Below are 19,409 nucleotides of genomic sequence, written 5' to 3' on the forward strand. Positions count from 1 at the left end.
GAGGAGGAGAAAGAGGAGGAGGAGGAGGAGGAGGAGGAGGAGAAGGAGGAGGAGACGGAGGAGGAGGAGGAGAAGGGAAGGTTGTGGGAGAGGGGAGGGGAGGGGAGGGAAGGGGAGGGAAAGGGTGGAGGTGAGTGGATGGAAGTGAGGGGTGGTGAGGGGAGAGGCTCCATTCCTTCCCTAGGATGGAGGTTCTACCATCTCCTTGTCATGGAGGTTCCATCTCTTCTGTAAGGAAGAACCTCTGTCACGGTTTTCATGACACCACAACCACGACCAGTAGCGGAACCCCATACCACGATGCCACGACGTGATTTCACCTTGAAGGCTGATGCTCGCCCCAACCACCATCATCACCACCCCCCACCACCCCCATTTGTCCCCATTACCTGGGGTAACGCAGGGTGATATCCCCTGTGCTGTTGGTGATTTGGATCTTCACGCTCCTATTGCCCATTTCTGCACCTCCTGCAATGGGACCAACAGATGGGGGTGGAAATGGCAGTGCAGGAAATAAGCTCTGCCGCAAAGGAATGTCCTGCTTTGTATTTTAGGACATGGGGTGGGGTGAGGGGAAAGGGCTGCCCGCGGTTGGTTGACACAGAACGAAAAGGAAAGTGAAAGTGAGGAGATGTGACGGGTGGAGGGGGGGAATAAGGGGGGAAAAATACAAGGGGGGGGGGGGGGGGAAGAGGCAGCCCCATAGAGCTCCCATCCCCACTGTGTCCTCATCCCTATCCTCACTGTGCCCCCATTTTGGCCCCATTCTTGTCCCCATCCCCATTCTGACCCTATCCCCACTGTGTCCCCATCCCTATCTCCATTCTGTCCCTGTTCCTGTCCCTTTCTGGATCCCCATCTCCACTATGTCCCCATCCCTGTTCTCATTGCATCCCCATCCCCATTGTGGCTCCATTGCTGTCCCCATTGATGTCCCCATTGTGTCCCCATCGTGTCCCCATTCCCGTCCCCACTGTGCTCTGGGCACCATAGGGTTAAGGCTGAGCCCAGCGCTGTGACGTGGATATGGTGGGGGGGAATTAGGGGGGGGGTAGGAGGTTTTTAAGGGGGGGGGGTCCGGGTTGGAAAGGGGGAGGTTGGAGAAGAGGCCCTTTATATTGGAGATCAGAGAGCAGCGGTGGCAGCAGGAAGGTCTGGGAGGGGGTATTGCAATGTATGGGGCTGGGGTGGGGGTCCGGGTAAGGGGGGGGGGGGGTTGTAAGGTCCTATGTGGGGAGCACTGCAATGTATGGGTCTGGGGGGGTGGGTCTGGGATGGAGGGGGTGGCTTGTAAGACCCTATGAGGGGGAGGGGAGAGAGGGGGAGCAATGCATGGTGCTGGGGGGGGGGGTGTAGAATAGGGGGAGGGCATTGAAAGGGACTGGGGTGTTTTGTATAATGGGGGGGGCTGTAGATGGGGGGCGGTTTGTATGGGGATGGGGGGTGGATAATGGGGAGGGGGCTGTAAATGGGGGGTACATTGTATGGTGATGGGGGGGTGCATAATAAGGGGGGGCCTGGCAAATGGGGGGAGGTCACATTGTATGGTGATGGGGGGGGTCTACAATTGGGGGGGTCACACTGTATGGTGATGGGGGGGTGAATAATGGGGGGGTCTGCAAATGGGGGGATACATTGCATGGTGATGGGGGCTGGGTTTCCATCATGGGAGGGGGGCTTTATGGGCTCACCCTTCATAGTGCTCAGTGTTTCCCTTACCCCCCCCCCCCCCTTATCAATGAATCCCCTTTTAGGGGGGGATCGATCCCCATCCCCATCTCCATCCCCATCCCTTCCATCCCTTCCCCTTCCCCTCTTCCTTCTCCTCTCCCCATCTCTCCTCTTCCTCTTCCTCTTCCTCTTCCCCTTCTCCTCTTCCTGGGGAGGATGGGGATGGAGACGGAGATGGAGATGGGGACAGGGATGGGGATGGGAATGGAGATGGGGATGGGGATGGGGATGGGGATGGTCTTCAAGGCTGGGTTAGGGGGCAGAAGAAGGGGCATGAGATGGTCTATAGGGCTGGGTTGGGGGGCAGAATAAGGGGCATTAAGGTTGGAAAAGACCACATAGGGTCAGCAGTCCAACCATTAGCTCACCCCATTCCATCCCATCGGAACCATTAAAGTTGGAAAAGACCTCTTAGGTCTTTTAGGGTCACCTCTTAGGTCTTTTAGGGTCACTTCTTAGGTCTCAGGGTCACCCAACCCAACCATCAGCCCACCCCACCGTGCCCATCAATGCCCTCAATGCCAGCACCTCCACACTGGCCTTAATGGTATGGTGACCCTCCCCAAGCTCAACTGGTGGCCATTACCTCCCATCTACAAACCCAACGTTAAAAGGTTTCCATTGTAGACAACCAACCACCTTCCATCTAATGGGGGAAAACCCCATTATTCCATCACTTCTCCTTTTTATTTTCCTTTTGCTCTTTCAGCTCTGTGATCTATAGAGCCTTTAATTAACATATATGGGGGTCTGCTCCGAAAGTAATGCCTCTTGTTCCATGGTATCAAGCCATGACTTCATAGGTAGATACGGGTGGTATATAATGGGAAGAGGTTGGATCTTCCAACAATTATTAGGTAGATATGAGTGTAATGGGAAGAGGTTGGATCTTCCAACAATTATTAGGTAGATATGAGTGTAATGGGAAGAGGTTGGATCTTCCAACCAATATCATGTAGATATGGGTGGTATAATGGGAAGAGGTTGGATCTTCCAACCTTTATTAGGTAGATATGGGTGTAATGGGAAGAGGTTGGATCTTCCAACCAATATTAGGTAGATATGGGTGGTATAATGGGAAGAGGTTGGATCTTCCAACCAATATCAGGTAGATATGGGTGGTGTATAAGGGGAAGAGGTACCATCTATATGGGATAGGGCAGCTATGGGGGGTGGATGGCTCCTGAGGGGGGTAGAATTATAAAGGGGGGGGGGGTCCTGGAGCCTCAACCCCCCTCCATAAGAAAAGGACAAGCAATAGAAGGTAATAGTAAATAAAGAGTTTATTTTATAGGATTAATGTTATATAAATATACACTTGCTATACATATATATATATACATATGATAAATAAAAGAGAATAAATAATAATGGGAAGGGGGGGGTCAGCATATATAACCCCACCCCCAACACCCCACTGTGAGTATTGAGTGCTCCCCATCATTGGGGTATTCTACTTCCATTAATGGAGGCCTGGGGGTCCCCATCAGTCTGGGGGGGGGGGGGGGTCCATTGGAGGGGGGTGTCCTCATCAGTCGAGGGGGGGAGGGGTCCTCATCACCTCATCAATTGGGGGGTTCCCCATCAGTCGGGGGGGGTCCCTTGGAGGATGGGGGTTCCCCATTAGTTGGGTGGGGGGTCCCTTGGAGGGGTGGGTCTTCAGCAGTTGGGGGGGTCCATTGGATGGGAGGGTCCCCATCAGTACGGGGGGGGGTCCTCATCAGTCAGGGGGGTCCCTTGGAGGTGGGGGGGGATCCTCATCAGTTGGGGGGGTACATTGGAGGGGGGGTCCCCATCAGCCGAGGAGGGAGGGGGGTCCTCATCAGCTCATCAATTGGGGGGGGGGGTCCATTGGAGGAAGGGTCCCCATCAGTCAGGGGGGAAGGGGGGGTTCATTGGAGGGGAGGGGGTGGCAGGGGGGGGATCCATTAGAGGTTGGGGGGGTCCATTGGAGGGGGGTGAAGGGGTACCCATGGGAGGGTGATCATTGGGGGGGGGTCCACTGGGGGGTGGGGGGGGTCCCCATCAGTCAGGGGGGTTCATTGGAAGGGGGGGTCCCTCATCAGTTGGGGGGTCTCCATCAGTCGGGGGGGTCCCTTGGAGGGGGGGTCCCCATCTTTTGGGTGGGGGTCCTCATCAATCAGGGGGGTCCCTCTGAGGCGGTGGTCCATTGGAGGGGGGGGTCCCTGTACTGCTGGTCTCCTGTGTGGGATGGGGGGCTGCAGTGTATCCCCCCCTTGCTGCATCCGTTCCCATACACGTTCCCTATGCGCTGGGTGCAGGATGGGGCTGAGGACGGGGCTCAGCTGGACACAACGGTGGGTGAAACGGAGCCGGTCCCGGGCCAGGGTCTCCCAGGGACCCCGACGAGCATCGGGGTCTGGGGGGGGGTCGAGGTAGAAGATCTGGACGTGGAGACTGAACCGAACCTTTGGGGGGGGGGGGGGGGGGGCAATGAGCTCATCCTGATGGTGCCAGCAGTGATTCAATAGGCACCTGACTGACACATTACATCACCCCCCTCACCCATTACATCCCACCCCCCCTCCAACCCCATTCTATCCCCCCAACCCCATTCTATCTCCCCCCCCAACCCTATTATATCTCTCCCCCCTCAACCCTATTCAACCCCCCCATCCCCATTCCCACCCCACCCCATTCTACTCCCCCCACAAACCCCATTCAACCCCTCCCACACATTCCATCCCCCCCCACAAATCCCACTCTACCTCCCCAACCCCATCTCCCCCTCCCAACCCCATTTCCATCTCCCCCAATCACCCATTCCACCTTCCCCCCCCCAACCCCATTATATCTCTCCCCCCCCAACCAACCCCATTCTAACCCCTTCCCACCCTATATTCCCCCCTCAACCCTATTCAACCCCCCCATCCCCATTCCCACCCCCACCCCCATTCTACCTCCCCACCCCACAACCCATTCAACCCTCCCACAACTCCATCCCCCCGACAAATCCCACTGTAACCCCCCCAACCCCATCTCCCTCTCCAATCCCATTCTATCTCCCCCCCAACCCCATTATATCTACACCCCCCCCACCAACCCCATTCTAACCCCTCCCACCCTATATTCCCCTCCCAACCCCATTCAACCCCCCATCCCTATTCCAACCCCCCCAACCCCATTCTATCACCCCCCCAACCAACCCCATTCAACCCCCCCCAACCCCATTATTCTCCTCCCCCAACCAACCCTATTATATCTCCCCCCCCCCAACCAACCCCATTCCATCCCACCCCCTCCAACCCCATTCCATCTTCTCCCCCCAAATCCCATTCTATCCCCCCAACCCCATTATATCTCCCCCCCCCAAAACCAACCCCATTCCATCCCACCCCCCCCAACCCCATTCTACCCTACCCCACAACCCCATTCCATCTCCCCCCCCCATTCCACCACTCCCCCCAACCCATATTTCCCCTCCAACCCCATTCCATCTCTCCCCCCCCAAATCCCATTCTATCCCCCCAACCCCATTCTATCTCCCCACCCCAACCAACCCCATTCTAACCCCCTCCCACCCTATATTGCCCTCCCAACCCCATTCAACCCCCCCATCCCTATTCCAACCCCTCCAACCCCATTCTATCACCCCCCCAACCAACCCCATTCAACCCCCCAAACCCCATTATATCTCCCTCCCCCAACCAACCCTATTATATCTCCCCCCCCCCAACCAACCCCATTCCATCCCACCCCCTCCAACCCCATTCTACCCTACCCCACAACCCCATTCCATCACTCCCCCCCAACCCCATATTTCCCCTCCAACTCCATTCCATCTCTCCCCCCCCCCCCCCCATAACCATATACCCCATGGGGGTCTTCTCTCATGCCCCCACCCCATAAACCATATATTACTCACTCTCTTAGTGCTGGGGGGGCGGCCATCTTTGCTCAGTGGTTCTTTAGTATTATGGGCTGCCTCGATTTGGGAAGGGGTCCCATCGGTCGGGGGGTCTCGGGGGGGTCCCCGTCCACCCTTCATCATCATCATCATCATCATCGTCATCATCGGGTTCAGGGCGGTAGAAAAGAGCATTGAGGATGGGGGGGTGCAGGGGGTCCATAGCCGCCATTGGAGGGGCACAGGGGGGGGACATCGTCTAAAGGGAGAAACAGGAAAGTGAGGAGGGGGGGTCAAGGGGTCCCCAACCTCCTATTAACAAAACCCACCCCCCCATTAGACATAAAGACCCCCCCACCAGCCCCCCATCCCTTTGACTATAGGTCTACCTATACTTCACCCCAATCAACATCTGGGACCTTACTGATTCCAGACCCCCACCCAGCCCCCAACCAACCCCCCATTCTCCCCCCCTTCAAACTCCCCCAGCCCCAACACCCCCCAACCAACCCCCCCAGCACCCCCCAACCAACCCCCCCAGTCAACTAACGCCCCCAATCCCCACTAACACCCCCCCCAGCCCCATAACCAACCCCCCCCGTCTCCCCAGCCCCACAACCAGCCCCAGTCCCACAACCCCCCCCAACCAGATCCCCGACCCAGTCGACTAACACCCCCCCAGCCCCACTAACACCCCCCCAAGCCCCATAACCAACCCCCCCCGCCCCCCACCAGACCCCCTAGTCCACTAACACCCCTCCAGCCCCACAACCCCCCCCAAGCAGACCCTCCCCCAGTCGACTAACGCCCCCCAATCCCCACTAACACCCCGCAATCCCCACTAACCAGCCCCTCCAGCCCCCCAACCAGACCCCCCAGTCCACTAATCCCCCCCAACCAACCAGCCCCTCCCAATCAACTCCCCCCAGCCCCACAACCAGACCCCCCCCAGTCCACTAACACACCTCAGCCCCCCAACCAACCCCTCCCAGTCGACTAACGCCCCCCAATCCCCACTAACACCCCCCCAAGCCCCATAACCAACCCCCCCCATCTCCCCAGCCCCACAACCCCCCAACCCTCCCCCCCCAGCAGTCGACTAACGCCCCCCAATCCCCACTAACAGCCCCCCAAGCCCCATAAATAACCCCCACCCCGTCTCCCCAGCCCGACAACCAGCCCCAGCCCCCCAACCAACCAACCCCCAGTCGACTAACACCCCCCCCAGCCCCATAACCAACCCCCCTCATCTCCCCAGCCCCACAACCCCCCCCAACCAGACCCCCCCCAGTCGACTAACGCCCCCCAATCCCCACTAACACCCCCCCAAGCCCCATAACCAACCCCCCCCCCACAACCAGCCCCAGCCCCCCAACTAACACCCCCCCAGTCGACTAACACACCCCCCAGCCCCATAACCAACCCCCCCCCTCCTCCCCAGCCCCCCAACTAACCCCCTCCAGTCGACTAAAGCCCCCCAATCCCCACTAACACCCCGCCAGCCCCATAACCAACCCCCCCCGTCTCCCCAGCCCCACAACCAGCCCCAGCCCCCCAACCAACCAACCCCCAGTCGACTAACACCCCCCCCAGCCCCATAACCAACCCTCCCCCCCAACCAGCCCCAGGCCCCCAACTAACCCCCCCCCCCAGTCGACTAACACCCCCCCAGCCCCATAACCAACGCCCCCTGGTCTCCCCAGCCCCACAACCAGCCCCAGCCCCACAACCCCCCCCAACCAGACCCCCCCCCAGTCGACTAACGCCCCCCAATCCCCACTAACACCCCCCCCAGCCCCATAACCAACCCCCCCCAACCAGCCCCAGCCCCCCAACTAACTCCCCCCAGTCGACTAACACACCCCCAGCCCCATAACCAACCCCCCCGTCTCCCCAGCCCCACAACCAGCCCCCCAACTAACCCCCCAACCAACCCCCCCCCCCCGTCTCCCCAGCCCCACAACCAGCCCCAGCCCCCCAACTAACCCCCCCCCCCACCTGAATCTCGCTCTGTTCGCTCCGTCTCGTCCTCCATCGCTGCTCTTTGTCCCATCGCTGCCGTACGACTGACCCCACGGCGCCGCCGCATGTCTATATAAGGGCATAGATGACGTCATTCGGAAAGAGGGGAGGGGAATCCCCCGGCACGGATGACGTCATTCGGAAAGCAGGGAGAGGAATCTCCAGGCAAGGGGCGGGGCTTCACCCTGCAGGCGGCTTCTCATTGGTTGTCGAGCTGCGTGGGGGGCGTGGTTTCGCTGAGCGAAGCCGCTCCCATTGGCTGGCTGCAGAGGGGAGGCGGGACTTCCGGGGTTAATGAAGGGATGCTGTTTCCGGTTGCTCGCAGTGTGGGGTTTGGAAGTCGTGCTGTGCACTTCCGGGTTGGTAAAGCCTATAGAGGCCGTTTGGGCGGGGGTGGGGGGGCAGCGCGGGGCCAGCACGGGCTGGGGGTCCTATTGAGTTTTGGGGAGCGCTGAGGTACGTCCATTGATCTTCATTGCTCTCTGGCTTGCCTTGAAGGCCCTTTATTCTCTCACAGAGGCCTTTGAGGCCTACCTTCAAGGCCTACCTTTGCGGCCTACCTTTGTAGTCGTACCTTTTGAGGCCTACCCTTGAGGCCTACTTTTGAGGCCTGCCTTTGCGGCCTACTTTTGTAGGCCTACCTCGGAGGCCTACCTTTTGCGGCCTACCTCTGAGGCCTGCCTTTGAGGCCTACACCTTGCGGCCTACCTTTTGTGGCCTAACTTCGAGGCCTACCTCTGAGGCCTACCTCTGAGGCTTGCTTTTGTGGCCTACCTCTGAGGCCTGCCTTTGCGGCCTACCTTTTGAGGCCTACCTTTTGCGGCCTACCTTTTGAGGCCTGCCTTTGAGGCCCACCTCTGCGACCTACCTCTGCAGCCTACCTTTTGAGGCCTACCTTTTGTGGCCTACCTCTGAGGCCTATCTTCACGGCCTATCTTCGCGGCCTACCTTTTGAGGCCTACCTTTGAGGCCTATCTCTGTGGCCTGCCTTTGAGGCCTACCCCTTGCGGCCTACCTTTTGTGGCCTAACTTCGAGGCCTACCTCTGAGGCCTGCCTTTGCGGCCTACCTTTTGAGGCCTACCTTTTGCGGCCTACCTTTTGAGGCCTGCCTTTGAGGCCCACCTCTGCGACCTACCTCTGCAGCCTATCTTTTGAGGCCTACCTCTGAGGCCTGCCTCTGAGGCCTATCTTCACGGCCTATCTTCGCGGCCTACCTTTTGAGGCCTGCCTTTGAGGCCTACCCTTTGCGGCCTACCTTTTGAGGCCTACCCTTGAGGCCTGCCTTTGCGGTCTACCTTTGCGGCCTACTTTTGTAGGCCTTCCTCTGAGGCCTACCTTTGTGGCACCTTGACATAGCACAAAGTGCCCTCAGGAGCCTCCTCTGTGCTCCATGTTGTCTTAATGCACCCTAGCTGAATCCAATGACCACCCATTACACTCTATGATACACCAGAATTGGCATAAAGATATTTAATGTGCTCTTGAGGGCTGTAGAAGCCTTACAGTGCGGCCTAGGGGCTGCCCAGGGCATCCTATTGGAGGCTGAAGTCCCTCATTGTGCCCCATAGGCCTCCAATAGCCCCTCAAGTGCTTTGGGGACCCCTAAGAACCCCCCCATTGCACTTTGGGGTCCTCTGAGCTCTTTATAGGGCTCCAATTACCTTCCTATAATCAATGGGGCAGGTTGAGTATCAGTGCTCTCAATGCCCCCCTATAACGTCCCCATATAAGCCCCATTGGTTCCAATAGGATAAAGGCACAGCAATGGGAGTCTATGAGCTGTCGGGGGGGGGCTGGTTTATATTGGGATTTGGTGGGGGAGGGAGGGCACAAGGCAGCCCCATAAAACACCATATGGGGGGGGGTGCAGCTCTATATACCACCCTATATGTTATTCTATAGCAAAGAGAAGACATTAATCCACTCCTAAAGCTTGAATGCAGGTTGGTTACTTTATTCTGCTTATGTTACATAGGGGGTGGTAGTGATTTAATGGGGGGGGGGGGGGTTCAGTTATAGGGCAGACCCCCCCGGCCCTATAGCCCCCACCTGACGTCGGGCCTCGTCCATCATCTCTGCTATCAGAATGCTCTCAGCCAATGGCATCACGGGGCTCTCGGTCAGCCCTGGGGGGGGGGCAGGAGGTCAGCAGGACCCCTCCCCATTATTAAGAGAGCCCCCCCATCATTAAGAGCCTCCCTCCCACCCCCCAAGCTTGGTTCTTTGGGACCCCCCTCACCATTTAGAGACCCCCCCCGTCATTAAAGACCCCCTCCCCATCATTTACAGACCCCCTCCACCCCATAATTTAAAGACCCCCCCATTTAGATACCCCCCCATCATTTAGAGACCCCCCCTCCCCCCCCATCATTTAGAGACCCCCCCACCTCCCCCACCAGAGACCCTCTCCCCCACCCCACCATTCAGAGACCCCTCCCCCATCATTCAGAGACCCCCCCATATAGAGACCCCCTCCCCCCCTTCATTCAGAGACCCCCCCACACCATTCAGAGAACACCCCCCCATCATTTAGAGACCCCCCCCCCCCCCACCATTTAGAGACCCCCCCCATCACTTAAAGACACAACCTCCATCGTTCAGAGACCCCCACCCCCCACCATTAAGAAACCCCCCTCCCCCCCCACCATTTAGAGACCCCCCTCATCATTGAGAGACCCCCCCTATCATTTAGAGACCCCCCTCCCCCCCCACCACTTAGAGACCCCTCCCCATCATTTAGAGACACCCCCCCATCATTTAAAGACCCCTCCCCCCATACATAGACCCTCCCCCCCACACTACTTTGGGACCTCCCATGTTATTACTATGGACCCCATATCATTTTAGGACCCCTCCCCCCCCCAATATCATTTTAGGACCCCCCCCATATTGTTTTAGGACCCCCCCCCATTTCATTACTCACCCTGCAGCAAACACTCCCTGACGTGCTGGGCCTCGTATCTCAGCCCTGTACTATTGGGGTAATTCAATGGTTCCGAGGGGGGGGGCAAAGGAAAAACCTCCTTCTTCCCATCCCAGATCAGCTCAGTGGGGCAGTTCAGGTGACTGGGGATCTATGGGGGGGGGGAAACAGCATTGGGACCCCCCCCCAAATATCCCCATCCTCCCTTACAAACAGACCCTAATATCCCCCCCCCCCCCCTTTAGTAACAGACCCCAATATCCCCTCTTAAAAGCTGACCCCCCCATATATATATACCCCAATATCCCCCCCTTATAGACCCCCATATCCCCCCCCTTAGTAACAGACCCCAGTATCCCCCCTTTAGAAGCTGACCCCCAACCCCCCCCCCATATATATATATACACCAATATCCCCCCCCATTTAGTAACAGACCCCAATGTCCCCCCCATATATAAATACCCCAATATCCCCCCTTTAGAAGCTGACCCCCCCCATATATATATACCCCAATATCCCCCCCTTACAGACCCCAATATCCCCCCCCACACTTACTGACCCCCCAACCCCCCCCATATATATATAAACCCCAATATCCCCCTTAAAACCGACCCCAATATCCCCCCCCACCCCACACAATCACCCTCCAACCCCCCTTCCTTCTCCCCCCCATTAAGTACCCCCACGCCCCCCCCCCATCGTTCAGAGACCCCCTCCCCCCCCATCATTTAGAGCCCTCCCCCACCATTTAGAGACCCCCCCATTTGGAGACCCCCCCCCATCATTAATAGACCCCCTCCCTCCCAATACCCCCCCTCACCCCACACAACCAGCCCCCAACCCCCCCCCCCACTCCCCCGCCCTTATGTACCCCCACGACCCCTCCCCCATCATTTAAAGACCCCCTCCACCCCCCCCATTTAGAGACCTCCCCCATCATTTAGAGACCCCCCCATCATTAATAGACCCCCTCCCTCCTAATACCACCCCCCCACCCCATACAACCACCCTCCGTCCCCCCCCATTCCTCCCCTTATGTACCCCCACGACCCCCCCCCACGACCCCTCCCCCATCATTCAGAGACCCCCTCCCCCCCCATTTAGAGACCCCCCCATCGTTTAGAGCCCCCTCCACCATTTAGAGACCCCCACGCCCCCCCCTTCCCCCATCATTCAGAGACCCCCTCCCTCCCAATACCCCCCCCACCCCATACAACCACCCCCAACGCCCCCATCCCCCTCCCATGTACCCCCACGCCCCCCCCCCACAACCCCTCCCCCATCATTCAGAGACCCCCTCCCCCCCCAACATCATTAAAGACCTCCTCCCCCCCCATCATTTAAAGACCCCCTCCACCCCCCCATTTAGACAACCCCCCATCATTTAGAGACCCCCCCCATTTAGAGACCCCCCATCATTCAGAGACCCCCTCCCTCCCAATATCCCCACCCCACCCCATACAACCACCCCCCAACCCCCCCATCCCTCTCCCATGTACCCCCACGACCCCCCCCCACGACCCCTCCCCCATCATTCAGAGACCCCCTCCCCCCCATTTAGAGACCCCCCCCATCATTTAGAGCCCCCTCCCCCCCCACCATTTAGAGACCCCCACTCCCCCCCCTTCCCCCATCATTAAGATCCCCTCCCCCCCCAACATCATTTGAAGACCCCCTCCCCCCATCATTTAGAGCCCCCTCCCCCCCCACCATCATTTAAAGACCCCCTCCACCTCCCCATTTAGAGACCCCCCCCCCATCATTTAGAGACCCCCCCATCATTAATAGACCCCCTTCCTCCCAATACCCCCCACCCCCCACCCCCCTTATGTACCCCCACGCCCCCCCCCCCCATACCTCCACCCATCCGTGGGTGCCCCCCAGCGCTGCCCCCCCCGGCAGCTTCGCATCCATAGACACAGTCAGCGCCGCCTGCCGCCCCCCCTCGTACTGCAGCATCAGCGTCACCGTCTCATCCACCCCTATGGACCCCCCCCCAAAAAAGAGACCCCCCCCATAATAGTCAATGACACCCTTTGGGACAATGGGAACCTCAAATGACCCCATCTAAACCCCCCCACCCCTATGGGTTTTAGGGCTGAGAAACACCTCCCCCCCCCTTAAGAAGACCCTGGGACCCCCCCACCCCTTAAGGGACCCCATTAACCCCAATGAGAGCCCCAGACCCCCCCAAAACCCCCATAGAAATCCCCCATACTCCTAAGACCCCCATAGGGACCCCACTCACCCCAATGAGAGCCCCACAAACCCCCCCAAAACCCCCATAGATACCCCCCACCCCCCTCCAAGTCCCCTTAAGACCCTATAGGGACCCCTAACAACCCCATAGGGACCCCATTCACCCCAATGAGGCCCCCAGACCCCCCAAGTCCCCCCTAAAACCCCCCAAAACCCCCATAGAAATCCCCCATACCCCTATCACCCCCCATAGGGACCCCATTCACCCCAATGAGAGCCCCAGATCCCCCAAACCCCCCCAAAAGACCCACAGAAATCCCCCACCCCCATCCAAGGCCCCTTAAGACCCCCATAGGGACCCCATTCACTCCAATGAAAGCCCCAACCCCCCCAAAAAAACCCTCATAGAAATCCCCTACCCCCCTCCAACCCTCCTTAACACCCCTATAGGGAACCATAACAACCCCATAGGGACCCCATTCACCCCAATGAGGGCCCCAGAACCCCCAAGTCCCCCCTAAAACCCCCCAAAACCCCCATAGAAATCCCTCATACCCCTATCACCCCCCATAGGGACCCCATTCACCCCAATGAGAGCCCCAGACCCCCCCAAAACCCCATAGAAATCCCCCTATAACCCCCCCAAAACCCCCATAGACACCCTCTACCCCCCTCCTAGCCCCCTTGAGACCCCCATAGGGACCCCATTCACCCCAATGAGAGCCCCAAACCTCCCCCATAACCCCCTCAAACCTCCCCATAATCCCCCCATACAAAACCCCCATAGAAATCCCCCACACCCCCATAGGGACCCCATTCATTCCAATGAGAGCCCCAAGCTCCCCCAAAACTCCCCCTAACCCCCCTAAAACCCCCATAGAAATCCTCCACACCCCCATAGGGACCCCATTCACCCCATTGAGAGCCCCAAACCCCACCAAAACCCCCCCAAAACCCCCATAGAAATCCCCCACACCCCCATAGAGACCCCATTCATTCCAATGAGAGCCCCAAAACCCCATAAAACCCCCATAGAAATCCCCCACACCCCTATCAGCCCCATACGGACCCCATTCACCCCAATGAGAGCCCCACAAACCCCCCAAAACCCCCATAGAAATCCCCCATACCCCCATGGAGACCCAATTCATCCCAATGAGAGCCCCAGACCCCCCCCAAAAACCCCACAAAATCCCCCCCAAACCTCTCATAACCCCCCCAAAACCCCCATAGAAATCCTCCACACCCCTATAGGGGACCCCATTCACCCCAGTGAGACCCCCCCCCCCATTCCAAACCCCATAGGACCCCTCCCTTACCTGATGGGTGCAGACAACCTTCAGCCCTCAGCCGTAGGGGTGGCCGCCCCCTCCCCAATAAGGCGCTGGCCATTTGTAACCCATAACCCCCCAGATCCAATAGGGCCCCCCCGGCCAAACTGGGTTCCCTTAATCTTTCCACTGCACTTAATGGGAAAGCCAAGGCGCCCTGTAGGACCCTACAGTCCCCCAAGGACCCCCCATCCACCAGGGCCTTCAGCCTATTCCAGGCTGGGAAGAAACGGGTCCAGAAGCCCTAAAAGGAGAGAATGGGAGCGACTGGGAGGGACTGGGAGCTACTGGGAGGGACTGGGAGCATTGGGAATGGGATTAATGGGGGACTGGGAGCAACTGGGAGGCACTGGGAGCACTGAGAATGGGGTTAATGGGGACTGGGAACAACTGGGAGGGACTGGGAGCATTGGGAATGGGGTTATGGGGGCAATGGAAGCACTGGGAGTGGGACAATATGGGACTGGGAGCACTAAGAATGGGGTTAATGGGGACTGGGAGCAACTGGGAGGGACTGGGATGGACTGGGAATGGGGTTAATGGGGACTGGGAACAACTGGGAGGGACTGGGAGCATTGGGAATGGGGTTATGGGGGCAATGGAAGCACTGGGAGTGGGACAATATGGGACTGGGAGCACTAAGAATGGGGTTAATGGGGACTGGGAGCAACTGGGAGGGACTGGGAGCACTGCGAATGGGGTTAATGGGGACTGGGAACAACTGGGAGGGACTGGGAGCACTGGGAATGGGGTTAATAGGGACTGGGAGCACTGGGAATGGGGTTAATGGGGACTGGGAGCAACTGGGAGGGACTGGGAGCACTGGGAATGGGGTTAATGGGGGACTGGGAGCACTGGGAATGGGGTTAATGGGGACTGGGAACAACTGGGAGGGACTGGGAGCACTGGGAAGGGGGTTAATGGGGACTGGATGGGGACTGGGAGCAACTGGGAGGAGTATAATGGGTAACTGGGATGGGCTGAGAATGGGATTAAGGGGATACTGGGAGCACTGGGGATACTGGGAGCACTACTAATAGGTTACTGGGAGCACTGGGGTTACTGGGAGCACTGGTTATACTGGGAGCACTACTAATAGATTACTGGGATCACTACTAATAGGTTACTGGGAGCACTGGTTATAGTGGGAGCACTGGATATACTGGGAGCACTGGGGTTACTGGGAGCAATGGGGTTAATGGGAGCACTGGTTATACTGGGAGCAATGGGGATACTGGGAGAACTGGGGATACTGGGATCACTGCTAATAGGTTACTGGGAGCACTGGGGATACTGGGTGCACTGGTTATAATGGGAGCACTGGGGTTACTGGGATCACTACTAATAGGTTACTGGGATCACTACTAATAGGTTACTGGGAGCACTGGGGATACAGGGAGCACTGGTTATACTGGGAGCAATGGGGATACTGGTAGCACTGGGGATACTGGGAGCACTGTACCTACCTCCATCAGGAAGACTCCGGCCTCCCTGGCGGCCGCCACCATCTTGTTGGCCTCGCAGGCGGTGACCCCCAATGGCTTCTCCACCAGCACGGCCTTGCGGGCCCGCAGGAACAGGAGGGTGGCAGGGAGATGTTGGGGGTTCACGGTGCCCACATAGACCACGTCTAGGGCAGGGGGGTGGGGGAACAGAAAGGCGGCAGTGAGACCCCAGTGGAGGCAGTGAGAACCCAATGGGAATAATGAGAACCCAATGGGGACAATGGGACCACAATTGGGACAGACAGACCCCAATGGGGACAATGACACCCCAATGAGGACAATGAGAACCCAATGGGGACAATGAGAACCCAATGGGGGCAATGAGACCCCAATGGGGATAATGAGACCCCATTGGGGATGAGGAGAACCCAATGGGGACAATAAGACCCCAATGGGGGCAATGAGACCCCAATGGAGATAATGAGACCACAGCTGGGACAGTGAGACCCCAATGGGGAAAATGAGAACCCAATGGGGACAATAAGACCCCGATGGGGACAGTGAGACACCAGTGGGGACAATAAGACCACAATGAGGACAATGAGACCCCAATGAGGAAAATGAGAACTCAATGGGGGCAATAAGACCTCAATGGGGACAATAAGACCTCAATGGGGACAGTGAGACACCTGTGGGGACAATAAGACCCCGATGGGGACAATGAAACACCAATGGGGACAATGAGACCCCAATGGGGATAATGAGAACCCAATAGGGACAATGAGACCCCAATGGAGACAATGAGACCCCATTGGGGATAAGGAAAACCCAATGGGGACAATAAGACCCTAATGGGTACAATGAGACCCCAATGGGGACTATGAGACCGCAATGCGGACAGTGAGACCCTAATGGGGACAGATAGACTCCAATGGGGACTATGAGACCCTAATGGAGATAGTGAGAAACCAATGGGGACAATGAAACGCCAATGGGGATAATGAGACCCCAATGGTGTCAATAAGATACCAATGGGAATAATGGGACCCCAGTGGGGACAATGAGAACCTAATGGGGACAGTGAGACACCAATGGGGGCAATGAGACCTCAATGGGGACAATGAGACCTCAATGGGGACAATGAGACCCCAATGGGGACAATGAGACTCCAATGGGGATAATGAGACCACAATTGGGACAGGGAGACCCCAATGAGGAAAATGAGAACCCAGTGGGGACAATAAGACCCCGATGGGGACAATGAAACACCAATGGGGACAATAAGACCACAATGAGGACAATGAGACCCCACTGGGGATAAGGAGAACCCAATGGGGACAGTAAGACCCCAATGGGGACAATGAGACCCCAGTGGGGTCTATGAGACTGCAATGGCGACAATGGGACCCTAATGGGTACAATGAGACCCCAATGGGGACTATGAGACCGCAATGGGGACAGTGAGACCCTAATGGGGACAGATAGACTCCAATGGGGACTATGAGACCCTAATGGAGATAGTGAGAAACCAATGGAGACAATGAAACGCCAGTGGGGATAATGAGACCCCAATGGTGTCAATAAGATACCAATGGGAATAATGGGACTCCAGTGGGGACAATGAGAACCTAATGGGGACAGTGAGACCGCAATGGGGACAGTGAGACCCCAATGGGGACAGTGAGAACCCAATGGGGGCAATGAGACCACAGTGGGGACAAGGAGAACCCAATGGGGACAATGAGACCCCAATGGGGACAATGGGACCCCAATGGGGACAATAAGACCCCAGTGGGGGCAATGAGACCCCAGTGAGGACAATAAGACCACAATGGGGAGAATAAGACCCCAATGGGGACAATGAGACCCCAATGGGGATAGTGACACACCCCCCCCCCCCCGCCATCTGGTGACATCTGGGGCCATAAGGGACCACTGCAATATCCCCACACACACCATTGATCCCACAGGATCCTCCCTATAAGGCCGTGACCCCACACATTCCCTATAGGGTTGTCCCCCCCAGCCCCACTCACCCACTTGGGGGTCTCTCGCCAGCTCCTCGTAGCTCCCATAGGCTCGTTCCACCCCATGGAGCTTTGCGTATTGCTGAGCACGGGGCAGTTCCCGCGCTGCCACAGCCACAGCCTAAGGATGGGGGGATAAAATGGGGGTCAAGGGGGGGTCCTATAGGGTGACCCCCCCCCTCTATACCCATATAGGACCCCCCCATCTTATACCCACTATATGTTCCTCGGCGGGCAGAGTGCGTAGGGCCACCAGGAAGTCATGGCTGATTTTACCAGCTGAACATATACCCCAACGGGTCGGGGGGGGTCGGGTGGTACCATGGGGGGGCTCCATTGGCTCCTTGGGGGTCAAATTAGGATCTGGATGGGTCTCAATAGCTTCTAATGGGCTTCTGGTGGTCTCCATATGGGTCCTGGTGGTATCTGGGTGGGTCTTGGTATCTGGGGGGGTCTTAGTTCTGCCCAATGGGGTCTCCATGATTCTTAATGGGGGGGTCCAAGTGGTGCTCGGGGGGGGGGTCCTGGTTGTATATGGGGATGTCTGGTTGGATGCTGGGGTGTTGTTCCAGATGGGGTCCAATAGGGTCCTAATGGTGTCCAGTGGGATCTAATGTAGTCCTATAGGGTCCTAATGGTGTCCAATAGGGTCCTAATGGTGTCCAATGGGGTCTTAATGGTGTCCAGTGGGATCTAATTGTGTCCAGTGGGATCCAATGGTGTCCAATAGGGTCCTAATGGTGTCCAGTAGGGTCCTAATGGTGTCCAATGGGATCCAATGGTGTCCAATAGTGTCCTAATGGTGTCCAATAGGGTCCTAATGGTGTCCAATGGGATCCAGTGGTGTCCAATAGGGTCCTAATGGTGTCCAGTAGGGTCTTAATGGTGTCCAGTGGGATATAATTGTATCCAGTGGGATCTAATGGTGTCCAATAGGGTCCTAATGGTGTCCAGTAGGGTCCTAATGGTGTCCAATGGGATATAATTGTGTCCAGTGGGATCCAATGGTGTCTAATAGGGTCCTAATGGTGTCCAATGGGATCTAATGGTGTCTAATGGGATCCTCGGCAGCTCTCAGCAGTTATACGGTGTGGGGGGGAAGGGGGTGTCACTCAACACTCCCCTGAGTGCATTGTGGGTGCGGGGGTGTCGGAACCGCCCCTAATTGGGCCCCCCCCGGGGTTGGGTGGTGCTGGAAACCCAATGGGTGCAAAAGGGGAAGGGGGGGAGGGGTCAGAAGGGGGTGGAACCAATGGGGGTGGGGGGTGGGGTAGGGGGGGGGCGGGGTTGGAGGGTTGTGAATGGAGGTTGTATGTAAATTAGGAGGGAGGAGGCGTGGCCTACGCTGTTCTTCCGCATTGATAAGGGGGAGGAAATGGGTTGGGAACCGCCCCCTTAAAGGAACAGGCAGCATTAATGTGTGGGTTTGAATGTAAAGGTTAACAAGTAAGTGTTGTAATAGTGGGGGGGCTCAGGCCCTGTCTGACCCCATTGTGTGATGTGTGGGGGGATTCCCCATCAGTGTATGTAAGGGAGGAGTCCTAATGGTGTCCAATAGGATTGAATGGTGTCCGATCGGGTCCTAATGGTGTCCAGTCGGGTCCTAATGGTGTCCATAGGGTCCTAATGGTGTCCAATGGGATCTAATGGTGTTCAATGGGATCTGATGGCGTCCAATAAGGTTCTAATGGTGTCCAGTGGGATCTAATGTAGTCCAATGGTATCCAATGGTGTCCAGTTGGGTCCTAATGGTGTCCAATAGGGTCCTAATGGTGTCCAGTGGGATCCAATGGTGTCCAGTGGGATCCAATGGTGTCCAATAAGGTTCTAATGGTGTCCAGTGGGACTTAATGGTGTCCAGT

The 19,409-nt window shown here is 57.3% G+C and overlaps 3 protein-coding genes across 4 annotated transcripts in view; all 3 read right to left on the reverse strand.

The window, feature by feature from the left end:
• The window catches only part of LOC107325890 (DELTA-sagatoxin-Srs1a-like), a 1,894-nt gene extending 1,363 nt beyond the window's left edge, over positions 1-531 (reverse strand). Inside the window, exon 1 of the mRNA XM_015887155.3 lies at positions 390-531. Within this exon, the coding sequence (XP_015742641.2) occupies positions 390-457 (68 nt within the window). The 5' untranslated portion in view covers positions 458-531. The remainder of the gene's footprint in view (positions 1-389) is intronic.
• Positions 532-2,996: 2,465 nt separating this feature from the next.
• LOC146760181 (uncharacterized) lies at positions 2,997-7,731 on the reverse strand. The gene is made up of 3 exons (XM_085550664.1): positions 7,598-7,731; positions 5,618-5,858; positions 2,997-4,160 (listed from the first exon to the last, which is right to left on the reverse strand). The coding sequence occupies exons 1-3, from the start codon at positions 7,714-7,716 to the stop codon at positions 3,771-3,773; spliced, it is 750 nt and encodes a 249-aa protein (XP_085406790.1). The 5' UTR covers positions 7,717-7,731; the 3' UTR covers positions 2,997-3,770.
• A 1,824-nt stretch (positions 7,732-9,555) lies between these two features.
• On the reverse strand, positions 9,556-18,759 carry DHDH (dihydrodiol dehydrogenase). 2 transcript variants are annotated; one of them, XM_085550656.1, is made up of 7 exons: positions 17,765-18,759; positions 17,557-17,668; positions 15,542-15,705; positions 14,064-14,319; positions 12,403-12,527; positions 10,546-10,696; positions 9,556-9,748 (listed from the first exon to the last, which is right to left on the reverse strand). In XM_085550656.1, the coding sequence occupies exons 1-7, from the start codon at positions 18,026-18,028 to the stop codon at positions 9,636-9,638; spliced, it is 1,185 nt and encodes a 394-aa protein (XP_085406782.1). In that variant the 5' UTR covers positions 18,029-18,759; the 3' UTR covers positions 9,556-9,635. The 2 variants fall into 2 exon arrangements, with proteins under 2 accessions (XP_085406782.1, XP_085406783.1); XM_085550657.1 differs by having other exon boundaries at positions 17,761-17,892.
• Between the last annotated feature and the right edge of the window lie 650 nt (positions 18,760-19,409).

The sequence above is a fragment of the Coturnix japonica genome, chromosome 6 (genome assembly GCF_054131305.1).
Source record: "Coturnix japonica strain WE chromosome 6, WE-NBRP24, whole genome shotgun sequence".
In the NCBI taxonomy this organism is placed as follows: domain Eukaryota; kingdom Metazoa; phylum Chordata; class Aves; order Galliformes; family Phasianidae; genus Coturnix; species Coturnix japonica.